Consider the following 24,054-nt stretch of genomic DNA (forward strand, 5'->3'; position numbering starts at 1 on the left):
TCATGATTTCTTTGTATCTTGCCTTTTTCCTTTCCCTATATTATCGACTCTAGAATTCTAAATGATTTATTTTAGATCTTTTCACTCTATCTTTTGTGTCAACATCTATTTATATTTTTCATTTCTTCGTCTTTCTGGCTTCCATTTCCATACTTGGTTCAGATCTACCAGTTCACTAATAGTTTCTTACATTGTATGTAATCTGTTGTTAAACCTATGTGCTGTTTAATTTTAATTATTTTATTAATTTCTGTAAATTCAATCTCTTTAGTTTTCCCAAATTTACTTGATCATTTTGGTCATTTTCCTTGCTCTTATTTTCAAGCATCTATTTGTAAAGATATTACTTAAACACTTATATTCTGTGACTAATAATTAGAATACCTAAACTATTTGTTGTTGAAGTATATGATTCTGCTGCCTTATGTTTTCACTAACTTTCGTTAGAAGTGCTTTTTTCTCTTATGTGTTTTTTGATAGCTCTGGGTCTTTGAAATTTTATCTACAAGAAATATTAGAGGCTAACTGGAAAGTAATTTGCTTTGGTTTGTTGTCTATGGGCCCCTCCAGGGTAGGACTACTTCAATTAAATCCTCAGCTTTTAGAACTATACAAATAGCAAGAATTCAGGCAACCTGTGTGGTTCTAAACCTGCCTGCCTGAAAGCTGGACAAGGAAGATGAATTCTCAGCGATTTCACTCCCTCCACAGTCAAGAAAGTCAAATTCCTTTGTTACCTTATTTTGTAGGAAGGGCTCGACTCTTGTTCACCTAAACACTAATGGTGTGGCCATTATGATACCAGCTTCAAGAGAGGATATCTCATTACACTCTCTGGCTTAAACAGGCTCCAGGCTCTATCTCTTGTTTGTCTTGCCCTTGAAACCATTAAAATGGAAAATTCACCAAGGTTTGACAAATGCTCTCAGGGTGAAAGACAACTTCAGGCAATCACTTACTTCTCAAGTTCCCCTCCCCTGCCTCCCGCCCGCATTTCTACTTTGTTTTAGGCCTTTGTAAATTCCTTATCTTTCTGCCTTCTCTATAATGTTGTTGTAAAATAAACTTAAATTATAAATTTTAGCCATCCTTTTTCATTTCTTTTTTAAATCAGAAGGGTCATTCAGGATATCTCTATTTTCTCATACTGTTGAAAATGCAAGACAGTGAAAGTTTTTGAGTAGCAAAGTGTCACTTGTGTTTTAGAATGATTGCAAATGAAAGTGATGACTGGTTACAGAGGTGAGAAACTGAGGACAGAAGAGTTAGTTAGGAGGGTACAGTCATACTTCAGAAATATTATGGGTTTGCTTCTAGACCTCTGCAATAAAGCGAATATTGCAACAGAGCAACTCAAATGAATTTATTTCCCAGTGCATATAAAAGATGTTTACACTATACTATATTCTATTAACTGTGCAATAGCATCATGTCTAAAAAGACAAAATGTACATACCTTAATTAAAAAATACTTTATTTTTCATGGAACACTACATCAAAAACTAATGACATAATGTATGGTGATTAACATAATAAAAAATATTGTTAAAAAATGATAACCATCATCTGAGCTTTCAGTGAGTTGTAATCACTGATCACAAATCACCATAACAAAATTAACGCTAATGAAAAAATCTGAAATATTGCACAAGAGTTACCAAAACACAAAGTGAGCAAACACTGTTGAAAAAAAATGGCTCCAATAGACTTGCTTGGCATCCGGTTGCCACAAACCTTCAATTTGCAGAAAATGCATGATCTGTGAAGTGCGATAAAGTAAAGCACAATAAAATGAGGTATGTCTGTAATATTATTGTCTAGATCATGAACCTGACATAGGGTAGAGGTAAGATAATAAGAATAGGAGGGAAAATGGGCGAGAAATCACTGTTACAGAATTGACAATACTGGATGTCCCACTGCTTTATGGTGGATGACAGCTTAAAAAAAGAATATGAAAATTATGTCAACTATATTAGCCTACATGTCTAAGGAGCATGGTAGTATCATTGATTAATAGATATTAACTGATCAATTTGGAAGTAAATAATGGAAAACTATTAGGAGCAATTTAAAATATAGGGTATGTCTATCACCAGAAAAAGAAATCAGGGTATGGGTGCTTAATGTTCTCAAAGTAGCTCATAGGCTAAGGGGCTTAATTGATGTTAATGGCCAGTTTCTCTCGGGTGTTTTCCTCATGGCTATAAAATGGCTGCTGCACTTCCAGGCAGCAAGGAAGTGTTCAAGGTAATAAGAAAGAAAGGAATGGTGCCTGCTACATCCGTCCTATGTGAGGGAAACAAAAACTTTTCCAGAGACTCTCCAACTTCTCTCTCCCGTGCTGTAGAATTCGTCTTATGTCACACTGGCAAAAAGAAAGGCTAAGAAAGTGTTTAACTTCTCCTGCTTTTATAGTAAAGACAAACAAAGGAGAATATGATTGGGAATAAATGTTAAGTTATACAGTCAATAGTGTTAGTCTCAGGTCCTGACTTCTTTCCAGGGAGAAAAGGCTTAGGGAGTCAAATTAGTGATTTGTTTTCAAACTTGTTGAGGTTAAGGAAACATTAAGATATCTAAGTGGAAGGGCAGAAGAGGTAGTCATTAGGACATAAATAATAGGTGATATTGTAGGAATGGATGAAATTAGAACAAACAAGGCTACAATAAAAGAAACTCCCAATGCTGACAAGAAAGTGAAACAACAAAAACTCATTCATTACTGGAAGGAATGAAAAATGTCACAGCTACTTTGGAAGACAGTTTGGTAGTTTCTTACAAGAATATTCTTATCATACAATCCAGCAAACTGCAGTCCTTGGTATCTATCTAAATGAGTTGAAAAATATATGTCCAAAAAATTCTGCAAATGGATGTTCACAGCAACTTTATTCGTAACTGCCAAAATCTGGAAGCAACCAAGCACCTATTCAGTAGGTGAATAGATAAATAAACTGTGTACACCCAGAAAATGGAATAATAAACATTAAAACAAATGAGCTACACAGCCATCAAACGGTATGGTGAAAGTTTAAATGAATACATACTGTATGATTCCAACTATATGACATTCTGGAAAAGGCAAAACTATGGAAACAGTAAAAAGATTAATGGCTAGCAGGTATTAGGAGGAGAGAAAAATAAAGAGGTAGAACACAGAGGATTTTTAGAGTGAAACTCTTCTGTATGATACTACAATGGTAGATATGTCATGTGCATTTGTCAGAATGCATAGATTAATGTGAACTATGGACTGTGGGTTACACTGATATAGATTCGTGAACTGTAACAAATATACCACTCTGGTTGGGCACTGGGGGCCTGTACATGTGTGAAGGCAGGAGGTATGTGGGAACTCTGCACTCTCTGCTCAATTCTGCTGTGGTGAATCTACAACTGCTCTAAAAAAGTTTTTTTTTTTTTAAAGAATAATAAGGGACTAATCACATAACTTGGGAATAGGTAGAAAAGGAGGCACCAGCTAAAGAATAGCAATCAAAGAAAAAAAATGATGAGGATATAGCAATAGAGAACTATAGGAAAGTTTTCAAAAGGGCAGGGCCAACAAAATGGAAATGTATTCTAGTTACATTGACTGGGATACTGAGTAGGATAGAGAATAAGTTTCACAAGTTTAATCATCAGAGGTCAATTATAATCTAAGAATGAAGGGCTTTCAATGGAATTACAGTGGAGAAGCTCAACTGTAGAAAGTTAAAGATGTATGATAAAGACGATAAATAAAATGGAAGAGGGAAAAAAGGCAGTATATATGAAATTTCTTAAGTCTGATGTCTGCATATTTATGGTTAATGTAAACTCATTTAAAAACATTAAATGTCCCAAACTGCGTTCTTCAAGAAACCAATTTCTTAACATAAACAGGTAAAATTTATTTTTTTTTTTTATTTTTTTTATTTTTTTAAAGATTTTTTTTTTATTTATTTATTTGAGAGAGAGAGAATGAGAGACAGAGAGCATGAGAGGGAGGAGGGTCAGAGGGAGAAGCAGACTCCCCGCCGAGCAGGGAGCCTGATGCGGGACTCGATCCCGGGACTCCAGGATCATGACCTGAGCCGAAGGCAGTCGCTTAACCAACTGAGCCACCCAGGCGCCCTAAAATTTATTTTAAATGAGATGATAAGCTCTCTTTTTTTTTTTTAAGGTAACTCTCAAGGTATAGACTAGTATCAGTATAAATTTAGCCCTTCATCCTATAGGTACCACTGTGTTTTACTTGTTATTAGGGAAAACTGCAAACATTATAAAAGTAGGGGGAAAAATGCCATGCTAGCAAATTTAGCTAGTATAATTCCATGCTACTTCAAAAATAATGCTTATATGATCACCAAAAATCCGATTTTATGCTCTACCATAAAAAATAATTTAGGATTTCCAGGTTATTAGAATAAACAAAGACTTATTATTTGAACAGCACTGTAATATTAAAAAGTATTTCCTTGTATGATCATCATGTATTTGCCATAATTAATTGGAAAGTTCTATACAATGTATGATCATTAACTTGGATTTTTCCCAAACATATCTCTAGTACTGTTTCCTTTATGAATTTCAACATTACACAATTAAATAAAGCATTAATTTTTCAGCTCTTATCCTAGTCAAATTTACCTTTTACTGATTATCAATAATAGTACTATTTATGATAAAATACTAGAAGTATTATTGACTGACTGAAAGCTCCTAGAGACATTGACTCTTTTTAAAATTTCTTCCTAAAGCTTATTTAGATGCTAACTAAATATTGAATGAGTTAACAAAAAAATGATACTTGTAGGTGCACTGTAAAAGACAGGTATACTGCTGAGAAAGGAGACGAAAAGATGATTCATTAGATAGCTTGGTAATATACTTATTATTCATAACTTATATGGCAACTTGAAGACACAGTGTGCAGTAACCAAAACACCAAATAAAGAAAGAACATCATCCCTGGAAGGTAAGAATAATTTTTAAAAAATGATTCAGAATAAAGCAGATATAAATATATAATAAATTTAAGGTTTCTCGTGAGGAAGGATAGCATAAAATAACTAAAAAGTGATTCGAAGCCAGTCTTATACAAGACAGACATTTTTAAAAGAGTGAAAATGAACACTGGAGCTTTAAAAAGATTAAATTGATGAGTTTTTAAAAATTCTTCCTCCCATCCTTACTCTACAAAAAAGTTAAGTTGGTTAGTGAATGGATGAAGTTATGAAGGATTAAAAGACAACAGAAAAATCTGACACTTATGCAGAAAAAGGTGAGAAACTAGAAAAGATTTTAACATAGTATATTTGTCAGGAGTAAAAATGTAGCTTTGTTTATATATTGTTTTACATAGTCTATAGTTTATAGAGATTTCGATTTTATAGGGATTTTGTTTTGTTTGGTTTTGAACTTCCTGGTTTTTTTGGTCTACATGTAACCTTCTAATTTTAATAACCTCTTAGAAATGTGCATTTCTTTCTCTCCATAAATAGCAGGTGCCATTTAATTCAGTTTAACACAAATAGACAACAAAGAAAGCCAGAATAAGGACTGTGGTATTATTATGTACTTAACAAACTAGAATTTAATTCTAGGTCTGTTTTATATGGAAATAGCCATGTCACATATAGCACATGAAATCTGTCCCCTGATGCCGATAATAAATTGGCATATATAATGGAAGCTGCCTTTAAAACAAAGTTACTATCGATTTGCAAGTATACATTTGAAAAAATTATTATACTAAATTTTAATCATATGGCAAGTTACCCCAAGGAGGGGTAATTAAAAAGTGATCAAGAATCTACATTTCTTTTCTTTCCAATTTATTGTTCTAGTCTATAAATTTGAGAGAAAAGAAGAGAATGTGCATTAAACAATGACAACAAAGTTATCACAAATTCCTAACTATGCTCTGAAAATTTCAAAATGAAGCTCAACACATTTGTAGAAAAATCTGACTTCAACCAAACTTCACACTTTTTGGATAGATGAAACATTTTCCACTTCAAAATGTCACCATTTTTCTCAATTTTGGTAGATAATTCTGGTTTAGTGAGTTACACTGCTAATGCCATAATATTCTCCTGTAATTTGTAGCAAAAATGAATTTAAGACAACAAAGTACAATACAATATTCTTGATAGCACACTTTTTCTTACTACACAATCACAATTTTCTGTTTCCTGGGGATATGGTTTTCTTTTTATTTTTAACCAGTTAATGAGAAAGTAAGCACCTTGAGGGCAGGAACTAGTACTATGTCACAGGTGCTATGCTAGGAATTGAGACAAAGACAAAGAAGGAGAATGGAAAGTCCTAAGTACCATAAGAAAAAATATGTAAGTAGTAGATAGAATCAAAGTGACGTCCTTTTTCGTGATTATTGGATCTCTATTACAATGAAAAAGAACTTCTTGTCATGAAACATACACTTTACTTGTTTCAAGTTCCGGTAGACTATATTTTCTCTTTTCTTGTAATAAGTAACATTTTAAGAACTATTTCAATTCGCAAACATATTCACATACCCTTCAGGGAGTGCCAGTTCTGTGGGTTAATAATATCACAAGATTAGTGTAATAAATATTGATGTGACGAAAAGGCTCATGGTTTAATTTTTTTCCCTTTTAGTGTGCCACTTTTTACTAACTACAAAAGATAACAGTATACCATAAAATCAGAAACAGAATGAACACATACCCAAAGTATTAATATACCACCACGCAAAATTCAGAAAATACGTTGTTTTCATGTACACATACACGAAATAAAATAATACCGTAACAGAAGGGTGCTGTATCTGTGTTTAAAGAAGGGGTTGTCGGCAAACACCACAGCTCACTTCTGCTTAAATGTACACAACTGATATATGCAGCACAGAAAGCTGGCACCAAGGGCTTACAACCTTAATTTGCCTGTAAGAAGGAATGGAGATTTACCTTCAGAGCACGTTCTTGATTGTTTTCAGCAGTCAGATGTCTCATGTTGTTTGCTGAAGTCTGGTTCTGCTCTTTCAGATGATGAAGCTCCTGCTCTAGCCGTTTGCACTGCCACAGGGGAAGAATCCCATTAAGTAAAGGAGTTATAGCATTTTTTTTCCCCAAACAAGCCACATGAATTAATGTAAATAATACCACTGCATTCTCTAAAAGACAAGGTATCTTTTGCAACAAGAATAGTAAGTTAAAAGTAATGATGAATATGAAAATATGTTTATAGTAGTCTGGCAATTGAATTGCAATTGTTTGTCTTTTATTAACCTAAATATTACCATAAAATTAGAAAAATAACTTATTTTTTCATAAAATTAAGGTCAAACTACATTGAAAAATGTTTTCTTCACTGATCAAACAGTTTTTATTATATATCTTTCGGCTGAATAAAAGCATGCTTCTAAAAATCAAACGGGGTTCTATGTAAACCACAATATGATATTCTGTGATGAATTTTTATTAAGTTTTTAAAAATAACAATTATCATAAAATATACAGTAAGAGGTTTTTTAGATTTTTAGAAACATCTAAAGAAACAATTGTGTAAGGAAAAAAGTAGTAACTATAGAGTGCTACAAGGTTTGTAAACAACTAAGGAAACAAGTGTTTTTAATTTCTTTTTTGACTAAACCTTATTTTTAAGTAAAACAAGTGATAACAAACATATGAAATGATATTCTGACCTACTGGGAATATATGAAAATTTAAAAAAATAAATTATAAATAAAAGCATAAATGGGCATCTATTTTGAAAAAAATAACTGAAGTACCATGCCATTTGAATACAAAATCTTCATATAAATATATCAAACATTTTACACAATAATTGTACAGGATATAAAGTGATGTGTTGTCATTCAGGACCATATGAAGATATCTGGGGGATTAGCTAAAGGAATACAGTACTAAACCCATCTTCCAGGAAAAAGTTAAAAATCACTCCTTAAATTAGAATATTGAGAGCATGCAACTCTTGATCTTGGGGTCATGAGTTTGAGCCCTGTGTTGGATGTAGAGATTATTAAAAAAAATAAATAAACCTAAAAAATCAGCATATTTAAGTAACAACCAATAAATAAATACACATACTGATTCAAGACCTAGACAAAATTAATTCTAGATTATTTGACAAAAGACTAGTTGCCCTAATGAATTAAAAATCATTATTATGATACATTCCAGATACAGTCATAATCTAAATTGGCATCTGACATTGATTTCTTTTGCCTCTGACCTGTATAATATTCTTTAGCCTGTATCAGTATTTCTCCTGCTTGAGTAAGATACAAATCCACTTAAAAGAAAAAGTTTTACCAAACTGGTGATATTGACTTATATAATGATGTTTTACAAATATAACACTGAGTATACATGCCTCCTGCATATGTAATTATAAAACCAAAATACATTTATAAATGAAGTAAAATAATAATCACAAAATCAAGACTTTAAAATATTAATTTAACTTAGCAGATAAAGTTTTGCTGAAATTAAGTTCTGTAAATATAATACAGTACTGACTGATACAGTGGCAGATCATTTCAGGTTGCCATGTCTATTCCAACATGTGCTGTGTGATAACTTAATTCACTTATCACATTTTTAAAAATTATTTGACTGAAACCTTTCTGACATGACATCACCTGGCCTTTATTTGGAAGGGACACATGATTAAACATTAAATTCTATAGCTGTCCCTTTTTAGCTTGTAACAATTCAAGTATTTGGTCACAAATGCAACCAAAATACAAATGTTTTGTGAAGACACAAATCATGAGGCATGAAAATGAGTAAGACATAGCAGTGAGCATCACAATCTAGTAGAAGTATTCTTTATTATCCTCTACATTTTCAATTAATTTTAATACAAAATTATTACATATTAAGTACTTAAATGGAATGACTAAACATGACCTAGGATGTTACAAAGGTGGGGTAGATAATTTGGTTATGGGATAAAAGAATGTCTCACAGAGCAGATGACATCTGAGTTGGGTTTATTTGGGGAACATGATTTTATAAGCTGAAAGAGGAGAGAGGAAGAATACAGGAGAAAAGGTAGAAACATCAAGGGTCTATCTGGAGAAAGTGAGAAATCACGGTTACAAGTTGTCTGACCACCTATTTTTTGTGTTTCTAAGTAAATTAGAAATAACCCAAGGATAGAGACTTCTTTCCTACCTACATGATCCACAAAATACAAAATACTATAGCCAAACAGAGAAGTATGGCTTAAGAACAATAAAGCTATTTTTGAACCCGAGGGCATTTATCCACATTGCATACTTGGGCTCAGTTTTCATGGCCATGAAGTACAAGAGGGATAGAAAATAAGGCCCAGGGACCACTCAAACTAGCAAGTGTCCTAAAGGGCTATACTTTCAAGTGTTTAGTGATCCTTCCTACTTTCATGAATGAAAAGAAACAAGACAAATGCCAGAGAAAATGTATGTCCCTAAATCAAGAAATAATGTAATTTGTTCTATGGTTTTAGAGTTTCATTTTGAAGTAACACCATTAAAAGTAACACAATATCTTCCCTAATCATATTCTGCCAAATATTAATATCGTTAAAAGTTCTATTGAATAAATTGAAACCTAGCAGGTTTCTTACATTTTTATATTTAAAATTTTTTTATTTTTATCTTTTTAAAGATTTATTTATTTTATTTTACAGAGAGAGAGAGAGCACGCATGCGCACTTGAGTTGGGGGAGGGATGAAAGGAGAGGGAGACAAGCAGACTCCCTGCTGAGCGGAGAGCCAGGATGTGGCTTGATCCCCATGATCCCTGAGATCATGACCTGAGCCAAAATCAAGAGCTGGACGCTTAACCAACTGAGCCACCCAGGCGCCCCTTAAAAATTTTTTTAATACTCAAATTGAACTTAGGTAAATGCTATCTGTATACTGTTACAGAGTCCCTGAGAACTAGAATTCTCATCATATGAGACTAAAGATAAAGACAAAAGATAAAATAGGTTAAATAAAAAACCCTTTAGTTCAGAATTTGCATTGGAAGTGTCAGTACAAGGATACAAAGAGTTTTATCTTTAAAAAAATGTGAGTTTATATATTTCCTAGTTTTGCCCATTGAAATTTGGTAGAAATAACAGGAAACCCAGTAGCAATGAGTACTCCCAGCACCTACCCTGTGGGTCCAAGTACCACTTCTTACTAAAAATACAGGACTCCGTGGATATATGGCTGACTCCAGCTCTGGGACAAGAAATGTACAATACGATCCAATAACACGTGTGCTTAGCAGAAGTTTTGTATTAACTATCAGTACTGAGGAACTATCAAAGAGACTCAGAAAGGACTCAGAGACAACTTGAAAAGTCCCCCACCAGCTAAAGAGAAAAGAATATGATCAAATAAGGATAGTAACTGAAATATATTGTAACACACACTATATGTTTAAATTATTGAGTTTATAATGACAATAAAATTTTTAAAAAACTAATTCTATCACTATTGGGGAATACTAGGAAGCCAAGAATTCATCTACCCTTTCTTATATAAAGTTTACCACTAGGTAATCAAACAATAGATAAGAAAATCACTACAGAAGTATTCAAGCTAATAAAAAAAAAGGGAATGTTAGAATATCACAATTTTGAAATCATTACTATACTGAGATCATTAATATAGTACTGAACTGCTAGTAACATAGTTCTTTCACAAACCAACATGCATTCCCAGATAAAACACAAAACCACCTGCAGTCTTGGTAATAAAAATTAATCTAAATCTGATCAAGCCTATAGATCAAACTGCCATATGAATAGAATAGAGAGGAACATATTAAATGACACTAAAGAGATGCAATGAATGAACAAGGTAACTCTACAAGAAAAATTACTCATTTTGTTTAAAAAATAAATTCCAAGGGGGCATCAGGGTGGCTCAGTCAGTTAAGCGTATAGGTCTTGATCTCAGGATTGTGAGTTCAAGCCCCACATTGGGCTCCACACTGGGCGAGTAGCCTACCTAAAAAATTAAATAAAATTAAAAAATTTATGGATAAAAAGAGATAGAAGGGGAATCTATAAATTAAAAATAGTGTTAAGAATCAATTCAATCATCTGCACTGTGTAATTCTTCTTAAGTATAGATTCAAAATAAAGAGGAAAGTTACAATATTTATGAGATCACTGGAATTCGAAAAGTAGTCATGTTTCACAATGTTTTTTATTTGTTAATATTTTTGTTGTGATAATGAGATTATGTTTTAAGCAACAGTTGATATCTTCTAGAAAGACACAATAAAATTTATAGATAAAAAGGATATTATGTCTGGCAAATTTCCTTCAAAATAACGTGAGAAGGAATAAATGAGTGGGAGATAAAAATTAAAAAAGCTGGACAGTTGTAGCAGGGTACAAATATCTCAAGGGCTCAGAGATTCTATGGTTTCTAAGTTCACTGATAAGAAGGATTAAATTTTTCTCTATAAACAAGCCAAACAAATTCTATAATGTGAATGAACTAAACATATAAAACATAAAAATTGATGGCAAATTTTTATAAACTGAATTTGGCCCATATTTAATACAAGATCTGTTTTCAGCAGTATTTTCCTCTTACTTCTTATTGTAAACTCTGAAGAATTATACCAAGCAGACAATACATTGTTATGATTGTTTTAGTTTATGTGTACTTTTTTTAATTTATAAGGTATCTTTTTATTGTTATGTTAATCACCATACATTATATCATTAGTTGTTGATGTAGTGTTCCATGATTCATTGTTTGCGTATAACACCCAGTGCTCCATTCAGTATGTGCCCTCTTTAATACCCATCACTAGGCTAACCCATCCCCCTCCCCCCCTCCCCTCTAGAACCCTCAGTTTGTTTCTCAGAGTCCATAGTCTCCCATGGTTCGTCTCCCCCTCCAACTTCTCCCCCTTCATTTTTCCCTTCCTACTATCTTCTTTTTTTTTTTTAACATATAATGTATTATGTGTACTTTCTGAAAGATTACCATGACAAGTTTTTAACAAAAAGTTCTCTTATATAAGTTTTTAACAGCTGCTATTTCTCCTTCTGTGCAATCTGCTTTCAGTCACTGATCATTTTGATTGCATACAATCAAATGTCTTCCCCCTTGGATGCTACACAATTCTTTCCTTTGCAGACAAAAAATAATACCAGACTCTTCCAGTCAAAACAGAAACTACACTCTGGTGTCAATGTGAATTATGTACTTTGAACTGCAGATGTTTGGAAGCACTTAGGATTATATAAATAAGTTTTTATTCTTTTTCATTTAAAAGAATCTTTAAAAATCACTTCATTTTAGATTTAAAAACAATAACTAGAATGCTTTTCTCACATTGCAATAACTTGGAATAAAGAGTTTTCAAATTCAAAGGGTAACTTGTTTCTTCAAAGCCCTGGAAAAATACCAATAACTTGGTTTAAATGAATATTTATACAATACTCAGAGGTCTAAAAATACCAAAGATTAAAAAAGAAAAACAATAATTATGTGAACAAGTCTCTAAAACCACATGTACTGTAGGTGATGTGTGTATATACACACACATATAAAACATATAGAAAACATAATTATTCAGTAAATATTCATTGAGCACCCACTAGACAATATACCGGCACCCACCAGGCAACATGCCAGGCAATGACATGTTTCTACAGATTTATACACACACACACACATATAACTTAATTATATATATACATTTTAAAAACACCATAAGAAAGTAAATAACTAGGGATTTAATAACAAATACAGTAATTTATACTCATTTTTTTTTAAGTAAGCTCCACACCCAGCGTGGAGCCCAACACGGGGCCTGAACTCACTATCCTGAGATTGAGACCTGAGCTAAAATCAAGAGTCAGACACAACCCACTGAGACACCCAGGAGCCTCCATACTCATTTTAAACTACTGAATTATTCAAAAAAAGATTAAAGAAACATTTTAAATCACAAAGTAAAAGGATTAGTAAACATGACAATTATTTTCAAAGGTATCAACATGCATATAGGTATTTATTTAGCATGCTGTTATTAAAATATCATTTTTGTAATACTGTTTATTATATGAGTTTAAAAAGCTATTCATTTGAAAAAATCATGGTTTGCATCTCTATATCAGAATAAAGGTTAATACACATATACTACTGATAGTCAATCAATTCTTAGTGAAAATTAGTATGTGCCAGGCCCTGTTCTAAGCACTTTACATTGTGTTAATCAGCAAATCTTCATGTGGACCTATGAGTTAGATATTGTAATAATAGGATAGAATTAAGTAGAAGCAGAGAGTATTAATAACTTCTTCAAAGTCATGGAACTAATAAGGATTCAATTTCATGCAATGTAATTCAGTTTATCACAAAAATGTATAGAGTGCACACATATGTCCAATAGCAAAAGGAATGGAAAGAGGACTACAGGAAAAGTTAACAATGATGACATTTTAAAATTTGAACTTTGAACAATTAGAGATACAGATAATTTCTAAGGTAGTACATAGATCTGACATAAGAAAATATTCAACATAGATCAGAACGGAATATGGACTAGCTAGTACATAGAATCATTATCTTTTAACACAGTTCATTCATACCCAATGAGTGCATGTGTTTTCAGGTTGCATCTCAGAGCTAATAAATATTTCAGAGAGCTATTTCTAGAATACATCTCTGATTGATCACACTAACTCCTACCTACCCTATCTTGGTATCCTTTATTGGCTCTCCCTTTGCTTCCAGAAATAAAACCACGTTTTGGAAAATAACAGCAGCATTTCATGACCCAGACCCATTTCATACTTTCTCATTCCTCCCCAACTGCACACTTTGCTCTAATTTGGACATGCTAAATTCTCCATCTGCTTGGCACTGTCCCTCACATCCACTTATGATCCCAGGGCAAACCTAGCACCTGGTTCACTGAAGCTATCTAATGCATATTTATTAAGTAAATAATGTGAATTTCATTTAAAGAGATCTTATTTTTTCATATTAATTTCCTTTTAAAATTAAAGGCATATGCACTAAACAATATTTAGGCAATCAATATACCTACAAGTATAAATACAGTATAAAAATATCTGAAAAAGGGTGCCTGGGTGGCTCAGTTGGTTAAGCGACTGCCTTCGGCTCAGGTCATGATCCTGGAGTCCTGGGATTGAGTCCCACATCGGGCTCCCTGCTCAGCAGGGAGTCTGCTTCTCCCTCTGACCCTCCCCCCGTCATGCTCTCTCTATCTCAGTCTCTCTCTCAAATAAATAAATAAAATCTTTAAAAAAAAAATATCTGAAAAAATCTGAAAAAAGTATATGAGAATAAAAATAACTAATTTCCAAAATACAGAGATACAAAAAATAGCATTATTTATGTTTCCTAAGATGAAAAATTATAAATGTAAACAATGACTATTTAATGATATGCCTTTCAATTAACTCCCAATTAAGAAGCATGAAGTCAACACCTTTAAAAGTTTGGGATACAGCAGCAGTACGGTAATGCAAGAAGGGCCATAATAAGGAAAGAATAGTAGTAAGACACCAAGATTCTAGATAGTAAAAGAGGGCCCAAAAACCAGAGGAAAGAAGACATAGAAATAGAGAAAAAAAATGTATCAGAGCAAATGGAAGACTTTTACCATACCTCATAAGCCAAACCATTGTAGGGGTTTTATTTTAGGTGAAATTTATATGGAGTGAAATGCACAGATTTCGAGTGTATACTTCATTTAGTTCTTGACAAATTTTTAAATCTAGACAACTACCCTCTTTCAGCTAATCTGCATTAAGAGCCATAAACTAACATTGTTTGATTTGAAATACCATGAATTATTTCACCTATTCTTTAACTTCATAAAAAACAATGGAACTTTTAAGTCTGTAACCTTTTGTCTAACTTATTTCAATCAACTATATATTGGAAATTCATCTGTTTGTGTGCATAAATAGTTCATTCTTTTCATGCAAAACAGTATTCCATTTATGAATATACCATAATCTATTTTCCTGTTAATGACTGGAACTTGAGTTGTTTTCAGTATTTGGATATTATGAATGAGCTCCTACAAACATTCCTCTAAAAGTCTTACAATGTACATTTGTTTTCATTTTCCTTGGGTAAACATCTAGAAATGGAATTGCTATGTCACAGAGTGGATATTGTTTCACTGTACAAGAAACTGCCAAGCAGTTTTCAAAACAGGTTGTACCATCTTACATTAGCAGTGGATCAGAATTTTGGTTGCTGACATCCTCACCATTATTTGTTGTCAGTTTTTTAATTTCAGATGTCACAGTGCATGTGATGTAGTATCATATTTAAATTTGTGTTTTCCTATTTACAAATTATAATATTTCCATGTGTTCACTGGACATTTGTGAAGTTTCTCTTCCGGTCTTCTGCCCATTTTTGAGGGGGGGGGTGTTTATCTTCTTCTTATCTATTTGTGGGAATTATTTAAATATATTTAATATAAGTCCTCTGTCAGATACATGAATTGAAAATATTTTCTCCCAGGCTATGGTTTACCTTTCCATTTTCTTAAAAGTTTGCCTTTGAGGAGTATTAATTTTTAATTTTATTAAAGGCAGATTTATCAAATTTTTTCATTATGGTTAGAGCTCTTTCTGTCCTTTTTAAAATGCCTGGCTATCCCAATGTAATAAAGATATTTTTCCTCAGGTTTCTAACAATATCTCTCAAATTTTAGCTTTCTTGTTTGGGTCTACAATCCACCATGACTTTATTTTTGATTACAGCATGAAGGAAGAGTCCTTTTTATTCCATACTGATACCCAGCTGCTGCACCACTATTTGCTGACTTACCTCTCCTCACTGGACTGACCTGATGTCCTGGTCTAAAATCAATCAAGTGCCACAAGCAAAAAATGAAGTTAGACAACTTTCTAAAGACATATAGAAAAATTAACTTAAAATTGATCACAGAACTAAATGTAAAAGCCAAAACTATAAAAATCTTAGGAGAAAACATCTTAGAGTAAAAATTTATCTTAAGATAAAAAAAGTTAGTTGAAACTGTGTTAAGCATAACCTTCTAAGCCTTCAAGTGACATTAAATAAAAAATATAAAATGGACATCATCACAATAAAAAACTTTTTGCCCCATATATCATTAAGAAAGAGAAAAATTGGGGCACCTGGGTGGCTCAGTCATTAAGCGTCTGCTTTTGGCTCAGGTCATGATCCCAGGGTGCTGGGATCGAGCCCCACGTTGGGCTCCCTACTCCACGGGAAGCCTGCTTCTCCCTCTCCCACTCCCCCTGCTTGTGTTCCCTCTCTCGCTATGTCTCTCTCTGTCAAATAAATAAATAAAATCTTAAAAAAAAAGGTAAAAAATTTTACAAATGATATATATGTGTTAAAAAGCTTGTATGTATAATACATAAAGAACTTTACAACTCAATAACACAAAGAATAAACACATAACTAAACAATGGGCAAAGGATCAGAATACAAACATTTCTCTAAAGAACATATACAAATGGCTAATAAACATAAGAAAAGACAAGACATCATTAGCTATGAGGGAAATGCAAATCAAAACCACAATGACAGTGACTTCTGCAAGAGGGTTGACTAAGAAGCTCCAGGCCTGAATTCTCCAATGGAAAAAAAAAATAAACAATGTATGAACCAAAGCTTTGTGGGAATTCTGGAAACCAGTTAAGGATCAGCAACAACTAAATGAACTGGTGCCTCTCCACAAAAAGCCCAAGAAAAACTTGAGCCATCACACCACTCTGATTAGTGAAAGTCTCCTCCTGTACAGAGCCAGTCCACAAAGACTGGGGGACGTGGATATTTATTCAAATGCTCAATTTTCAGCAACAAAAACCAGAAGGCATACAAAGAAACAAGGAATCATGGCCTATTTGAAGGAACAAAATAAATCCTCAGAAACCAACCCTAAAGAAACACAGGCCTTAAACTTACTGGACAAAGACTTTAAATAACTATCTTAAGTATGCTCAATGAGATAGAGGAGAACATGAACAGAAAACTAAACAGTATCAGGACAGCAATATATGAACAAAATGAGGATACCAACAAATTAACACAATTACTAAAAAAAAGAAACAACTCAGACATTCTGGAGCTAAAAAACACATTATCTGAATTGAAAAATTCACTAAAAGGGTTCAACAGCACACTCAAACAGACAGAATAAAGAACCAGTGAACCTAAACAAAGTTGATTTGAAATTATTGTCTGAGGAGCAAAAAGAAAAAATAATTTAAAAAAGTGAATAGAGCCTAAGGGATTTATGGTCCTATCAAGTGGACTAATATAACATTATGGGATTCAAAGAAAGTGAAGAGGGAAAGAGTGGGGGCAGAGAGTTCACTTGAAAAATGGTTGAAAACTTCCCAAATTTGAGAAAATATAGGATGTAAAAATACAAGAAATTCAAAAAACTCCAAGTAGGGTAAATCTAGAAAGACCCACACTAAGATACATTATAATCAAGCCACTGAAAGTCAAAAACAAATTGAATCTTGGAAGCATCAAGAGAAAAAGAACTCTTCATGTACAAAGGATCCTTAATAAGATAACCAGCAGATTAGTCAGAAGAAACCTTGCAGGCCAGAGAGCAGCGGGATGATATATTTAAACCGGTGAATGGGAAAAACAAAACAAAACAAAACCCAATGCCCTGTCAAATAATAATTCCATATCTGGCAAAAATGTCTGTCAAAAATGAGGACAATGTTAAGACATTCTCACATAAACAAAACCAAGGGAGTTTATTAACATTAACCTGCCCTAACAAGAAATGCTAAAAGGAGTCCTTCAAGAGAAATAAAAGGACACTAGACTGTAAATAAAAAGCCAAATGAAATTATAAAGTTCTCTAGTAAAAGTAAATATATGGACAAGTATAAAAATCAGTATTAGTGTAACTTTGGTTTACAAACCTACTTTTTATTCTATTACAGAAGTTAAAGGCAAAAGCATAAAAATAATTATAAATCTATGTTAATGAGTACATGATATATAAAAATGTAATTTGTGACAACATAAAGTGGGGAGGCCGTAAAAGAGTATAATTTCTATGTGAATGAGGTTATCAATTTTAAAATAAATTGCTATAACTTTTAGGATATTTTATGTAACCCCATGGCAAACTACAAAGAAAATATCTACAGAATTATACACAAAAGGAAATAAGGGAATAAAAGCAAATCATTATAAAAATATCAACTAAGAACAAAAGGAGGCAATAAGGGAGGAAATGCAGGTTGAAGAAACTATAAGTCATCTAGAGAACAATGAACAAAATAGCAACAGTATGTCCTTCTCTATCAGTAATTACTTTAAATGTAACTGAAATAAATTCCTCAATCAAAGGACATACCTTGGCAGAATGGATAAAACAAAACAAAACAAAACAAAACAGGATACAACTATGTGTGGTCTGTGAGAGATTCACCTTACATCTAAGGACATACAAAGGCTTAAATTGAAGAGATAGAAAAAGATATTCCATGCAAATAGGAGCCAAAAAAGAGCAGAAGTGGCTATAACAACATCAGGCAAATAGACTTAAAGTCAAAAACTGCTACAAGGAGGGGCACTTTATAATGATAAAAGGGCCAATTCACCAATAAGATGTAACATATAAAGTTTTTACATATGCTGATTTCAAAACTCATACAAAGCTACAATAATCCAAAGAGTGTGGTACTGGCACAAAGGCAGACATGTAGACCACACTAGAAGAGAAAATCCAGGAATAAGCCATTGTATATATGATCAAATAATTTTTCATAAGGGTGTTAAGACCATTCAGTGGAGGAAAGGATAGTTTTTTCAAGAAATGGTATTGGGAAGACTGGATATCCACATGCAAAATAATGAAGTTGAACACTTACCTTATACCATATACAAAAATTAACTCAAAATGGATCAAATACCTAAATAAATGTAAGAGCTAAAATTACACAACTCTTAGACAAAAATATGAGGGAAAAGCTTCATGACATTAGGTTTGGCAATGATTTCCTGGATATGACACCAAAAGCACAGGTAACAAAAGACAAAATAGATAAATTGGACTAAATCAAAACTAAAAACTTTTGTGTATCAAAGAACACAACCAACAGACTGAAAAGACACTTCATGGACCAGATGAAAATATCAGTAAATCATATATTTAATAAGAGGTTAATATGTAGAATATATCAATGACTCCTATAATTCAAAAACAAAAAAATACATCTGATTAATAAATTTACAAAGGATATGAATAGACATTTCTCCAAAGATGACAAATGGTCAATAAACATACGTAAAGATGTTTCCCTTCAGTAATCACTACAAAAATTCCAAGCAAAACCACAATAAGATACTATCTCACATCCATTAGGATGGCCGAAAGAAAGAAAGAAAGAAAGAAAGAAAAGAGGAAAGAAAGAAAAAGGAAAGAAAAGAGAAAAAGAAAGAAAGAAAAGAAAGAGAAAGAAAGAAAGAAAAGAGCAGAGAAGAAAAGAAAAGAAAGAAAAACAGAAAACAAGTGTTGCTGAGGATGTGGAGAAACTGAGAGCCTTGCGCACTGTTCATGAGAATATAAAATGGTGCAGCCATTGTGGATAACAGGATTGCAGTTCCTCAAAAAAGGAAAAACAGAATTACCATATGATGTAGCAATTCCACTTCTGGGTATAAGCTCAAAAGAACTGAAAGCACAATCTCAAGATATATTTGTACACCCACGTTCCTAGCAGCATTTTTCAAAATAATCATAGGTAGAGGTAACCCAAGTGTCCATTGATGGATAAATAAACACAAGGTAGTATATATTACCAATGGAATATCATTCAGCCTTAAAATGGAAGGAAATTCTGACTCATTCTACAGTAATGAGGACATTACACTAATTGAAATAAGCCAGTAACAAAAAGACAAAACAGTAGCTCATCAAAATGTCACACATAAGAGTCACCATATGATCCAGAAATTCCACTGCCAGGTATACATCCAAAACAAAAGTAAACTCAAATGTCCATCAACTGACCAATGAATAAACAAAATGTAGTATATTCATATAATTATTATTTGGCAAAAGTATTGATCTAACAATAACAGTACTAATACATGTTACCACATGGATGAACTTTAAATACATTATGCAAAGTGAAAGAAGCTAGTCACAAAAACCACATATATTATGCCATTATATAAAATGTCAGACTAGGCAAATGTATTGGGACAGATAGCAGATTACTAGTTATGTAAGTCTGGGGGAGGAGTATTTTGGGGAGAATGAATAGGAGTGACTAATAGTGGGTACAAGGTTTCTTTTGGGATTGATTAAAATATTCTAAAATTGTGGGAATGCACACTTCTGTAAAAACAGTAGAAAGTACTGAATTGTACACTAAATGTGTGAATGGCATATGAATCTCAATAAAGCTATTAAAATGCAAAAAAATTTAAGTGATTATATATGAGTAGTTCTATTTCTGGGCTCTCTACACTGTCCCTCTAATTTGTATTGGCACAAGACTCAAGTCTTGATTATTTTAGTTTTTGAGTGAGTCTTGAAACCAGGTAGTATGAATGCTCCAAATTCCAATTTTACAAGACTGTTTTGAGTACTCTAGATCATTCATATTTCCATAATTTTTTAAAAGGACTTTTTAAAAAAAAAGCCTTATAACCTAGATGAAATGGACAAATCTTGAAAAACACAACTTTCTAAAACTTACACAAGAAATAGAAATATTGAATAACTGAGTAATTGTGGTAAATTGTGTTTCTCAGAAAATTTATCCATTTCATCTGTTATCAAATGCAGTACCATGAAATTCTCCATACTACCATTATCTTTTAATAAATGTAGAATCTGTACTTACACCCTTTCATTCATTCTTGATACTAATTTGGGCTTTCTTGTTCAGTTTTAAGTTTTTATTTAAATTCCAGTTGGTTAACATACAATGTAATATTAGCTTCAGCTGTACAATTTAGTGATTCAGTACTTAAACACAACACCTGGTGATCATCACAAGTGCACTCCTTTAAACCCATCACCTGTTTAATACCACCACTCACCTCCTCTCCAGAAACCCTCAGTTTGTTCTCTATTGGTAAGAGTCTGCTTCCTGGTTTGCCTCTCTCTCTCCCTTTCCCTATGCTCATTTGTTTTATTTCTTAAATTTCACATATGAGTGAAATCACATGGTATTTTCTTTCTCTGACTTACTTATTTCTTTGTTCAGTTTTACCAGGGCTTATACATTTGACTAATTTTCATAAAAAACCCATCTTTGGCTTACCCTTCTCTATTGTTTATTTATTTCTGCTCTTTATATTTTGTTCTTCTATTTATTTTGTGTTTAGTTTGCTCTCCTTTTTCATCCATAAGATGGAAATTTAAATAATTGATTGTGGATGTTTCTTCTCCCATATGTAGATTTAAAGTGATGTAAACTTCTCTGGAAGACTAAAGCTGCTTTAGCTATATCTCACAAAGTTTGATACGTATTATCTCATAATTTTAAATTTGTAGTATTTTTCTTATTTCCTTTTCTCTACTTACATTGACCTCTGGAGTATTTAAAAGGGCACTGTTTAATTTCCAAATATTTAAAGATATTCTAGACCTTATTCTTGTTAATTTGTTTCATTCCCTTGTGAACAGAAAATACACTCTTTATGATTTTAATCTTTTCAAATTTATCATGAAATATTTCAAGGTCCAGTCCAGCATATAGTCTTTTTTATTTTCCATATGATCTTGAGAAGAATGAGTATTCTACATGTTATTTTATTTATTTTTATTTATTTAAGATTTATTCATTCGTTTGAGAGGTTGAGAGAGCGAGCGAGCATATGAACATGCAGAGGGAGATGGAGAGAATCTCAAGCAGACTCCCCGCTGAGTGAGGAGCCTGGCATGGGGTTTAATCTCACAACCCTGAGATCATGACCTGAGACAAATGACTGAGATAAATGTAGGGATGCTACATTTGTTGATTGTTTTATAAATTTCAGGTAGATCAAAGTGAATGAAAAGTTAAGCCTTCCACAATCACAGAGAACAGTGTTGATACTTTCAATTGTGATTGCCAAATAGTGTATTTTTTCCTTTGTCAGTTTTTGCTTTTTGTATTTTGAAGATGCTATTATGTATACTTATATTTAGGTTTGTTATGTCTTCCTGATGAAATGTCCCTCTATCTCTGGTGATACTCTGACTTTAAGCCTACTTAATCTGATATTAATATAGCCACAGCACCTTTCTCATGCTATAGCTTATATATCTTTCCATCACTTTACTTCCATTTATCTGTGTTTTATTGTTTCAAGTATGTTTCTTACAAACTGTATAAAATTGTGTCCCATTTAAAATCTACCTTTAATTGGAGTACTTAGTTCATTTTCTTACAATTATTTGTGGTTGGATTTAGGTCTACAATCTTATTTGTTGTTTATCTTTTGTTGTTGTTCTCTTCCTCCTTTCCTACCTTCCTTGAGTTAACCAAATATACTTTAGTATTCCATTTTAATTCTTATATTGCTTTTTCAGATGACATTTTATATCTTCTTGTCGTTGCTCCAGAAATTAAATCATATATCCTCAATTTGTTATAGTCTTCTTAGAATTAATGTTTTACCACTTCATTTAAAATTTAAGAACTGGGCACCTGGATGGCTCAGTCGGTTAAGCGTCTGCCTTCGGCTCAGGTCATGATCCCAGGGTCCTGGGATCGAGTCCTGCATCGGGCTCCTTGCTCTGTGGGGAGCCTGCTTCTCCCTCTCCTCCCCACTTGTGCTCTCTCTATCTCTGTCTCTCTCTCTCAAATAAATAAATAAAATCTAAAAAAAAAAATAAAATTTAAGAACTAACCAACAGTGAAATTCCATTTGTTTTGCACTTTTTTGTCATATATTTTATATCTATTATGTTTTGAGCAATCTGTTGTATAAATAAGAGAAGATTTAAAAAGATAGCTTTACTATTTACCAAACTATTTCCCATTTTTGAGGTTCTTCATTCATTCCTTTAGATTAAATTTTCTATTGAATGTCATTTCCAGTGAATTGGAAAAATTCACTTTAGCACTGTATTTATGTAGTACACATCTACTAGAGTTCAATTGTCTCATCTTTCATTTATCTACAAAATAGTTTTACTACATATAATTTTTGAAGGGTATTTCACTATATATACACTTCTAGGTTGACAGTTTTCTGTTTTGTTTTTTTTTTATTACATTCCTTTAAAGTTTTTGGCTATTGTCTCCTCACTTTCATTATTTCCGGTAGGAAGTTAGCCATCATTCACAGGAATGTTCATGTATGTATCAGTCCCCATCCTCTTAGGTGCTTTCAAGATTTTCTCTTTACATTGGTTTTCATTAGTTTGACTTTGATGAGCTTAGGTGGAATTTTCTTTGTATTTATTCTTCCTGGTGTCCACTGAACTTCTTGATCTATAAGCTTTGTTGTTTTTAAAGATTTATTTATTTGAGAGAGAGTGAAAACACACTAGTGGGAGGGGAAAAGGGAGAGACAATCTCAGGCAGACTCTGTGCTGAGCACAGAGCCCAACGTCGGGCTGGATCCCATGACCCTGAGATCACGACCTGAGCCAAAACCAAGAGTCGAACACTCAACTGACTATGCCACTCAGGTGCCCCTATAAGCTTGTTTTTATAAAATTTGAAAAGCCTTCAGAAATTCTTTTTTCAAATATTTATTCTGCCTCACTTTTTCTCTTCTTTTGGGACTCCAGTTGCACACCTGATGCAGTCCCACAGACCATTAAGGTTATGTTGTTTTATTTTCACTTTTACTTCAGACTGGATAATTTCTATTGATTGGTCTTCAAGTTCACTAATCTTTTATTGTACAGTCTATAAACTGCTAAGTTTGTCCACTGAATTTTTCACTTCAGATGTTGCAATTTTTTACAATTAGGTTCTTTCTAGAGTTTGTTTCCTTGCTAATATTTCCCATCAGTTCACTCATCAGGATCATCTTGCCTTTCAGTCTTTGAAGAAGTATAAAATGGATACTTTAAAGTACTTCAC

At 32.8% G+C, this 24,054-nt stretch overlaps 1 protein-coding gene across 1 annotated transcript in view; it reads right to left on the minus strand.

The window, feature by feature from the left end:
* Positions 1-24,054, minus strand: part of MIPOL1 (mirror-image polydactyly 1) — a 236,575-nt gene that overhangs the window by 154,866 nt on the left and 57,655 nt on the right. The window contains exon 8 of the mRNA XM_021701365.1: positions 6,939-7,046. Coding sequence (XP_021557040.1) covers positions 6,939-7,046 — 108 coding nt within the window. The remainder of the gene's footprint in view (positions 1-6,938; positions 7,047-24,054) is intronic.

Source organism: Neomonachus schauinslandi, chromosome 9, assembly GCF_002201575.2.
Source record: "Neomonachus schauinslandi chromosome 9, ASM220157v2, whole genome shotgun sequence".
NCBI classification, from domain to species: domain Eukaryota; kingdom Metazoa; phylum Chordata; class Mammalia; order Carnivora; family Phocidae; genus Neomonachus; species Neomonachus schauinslandi.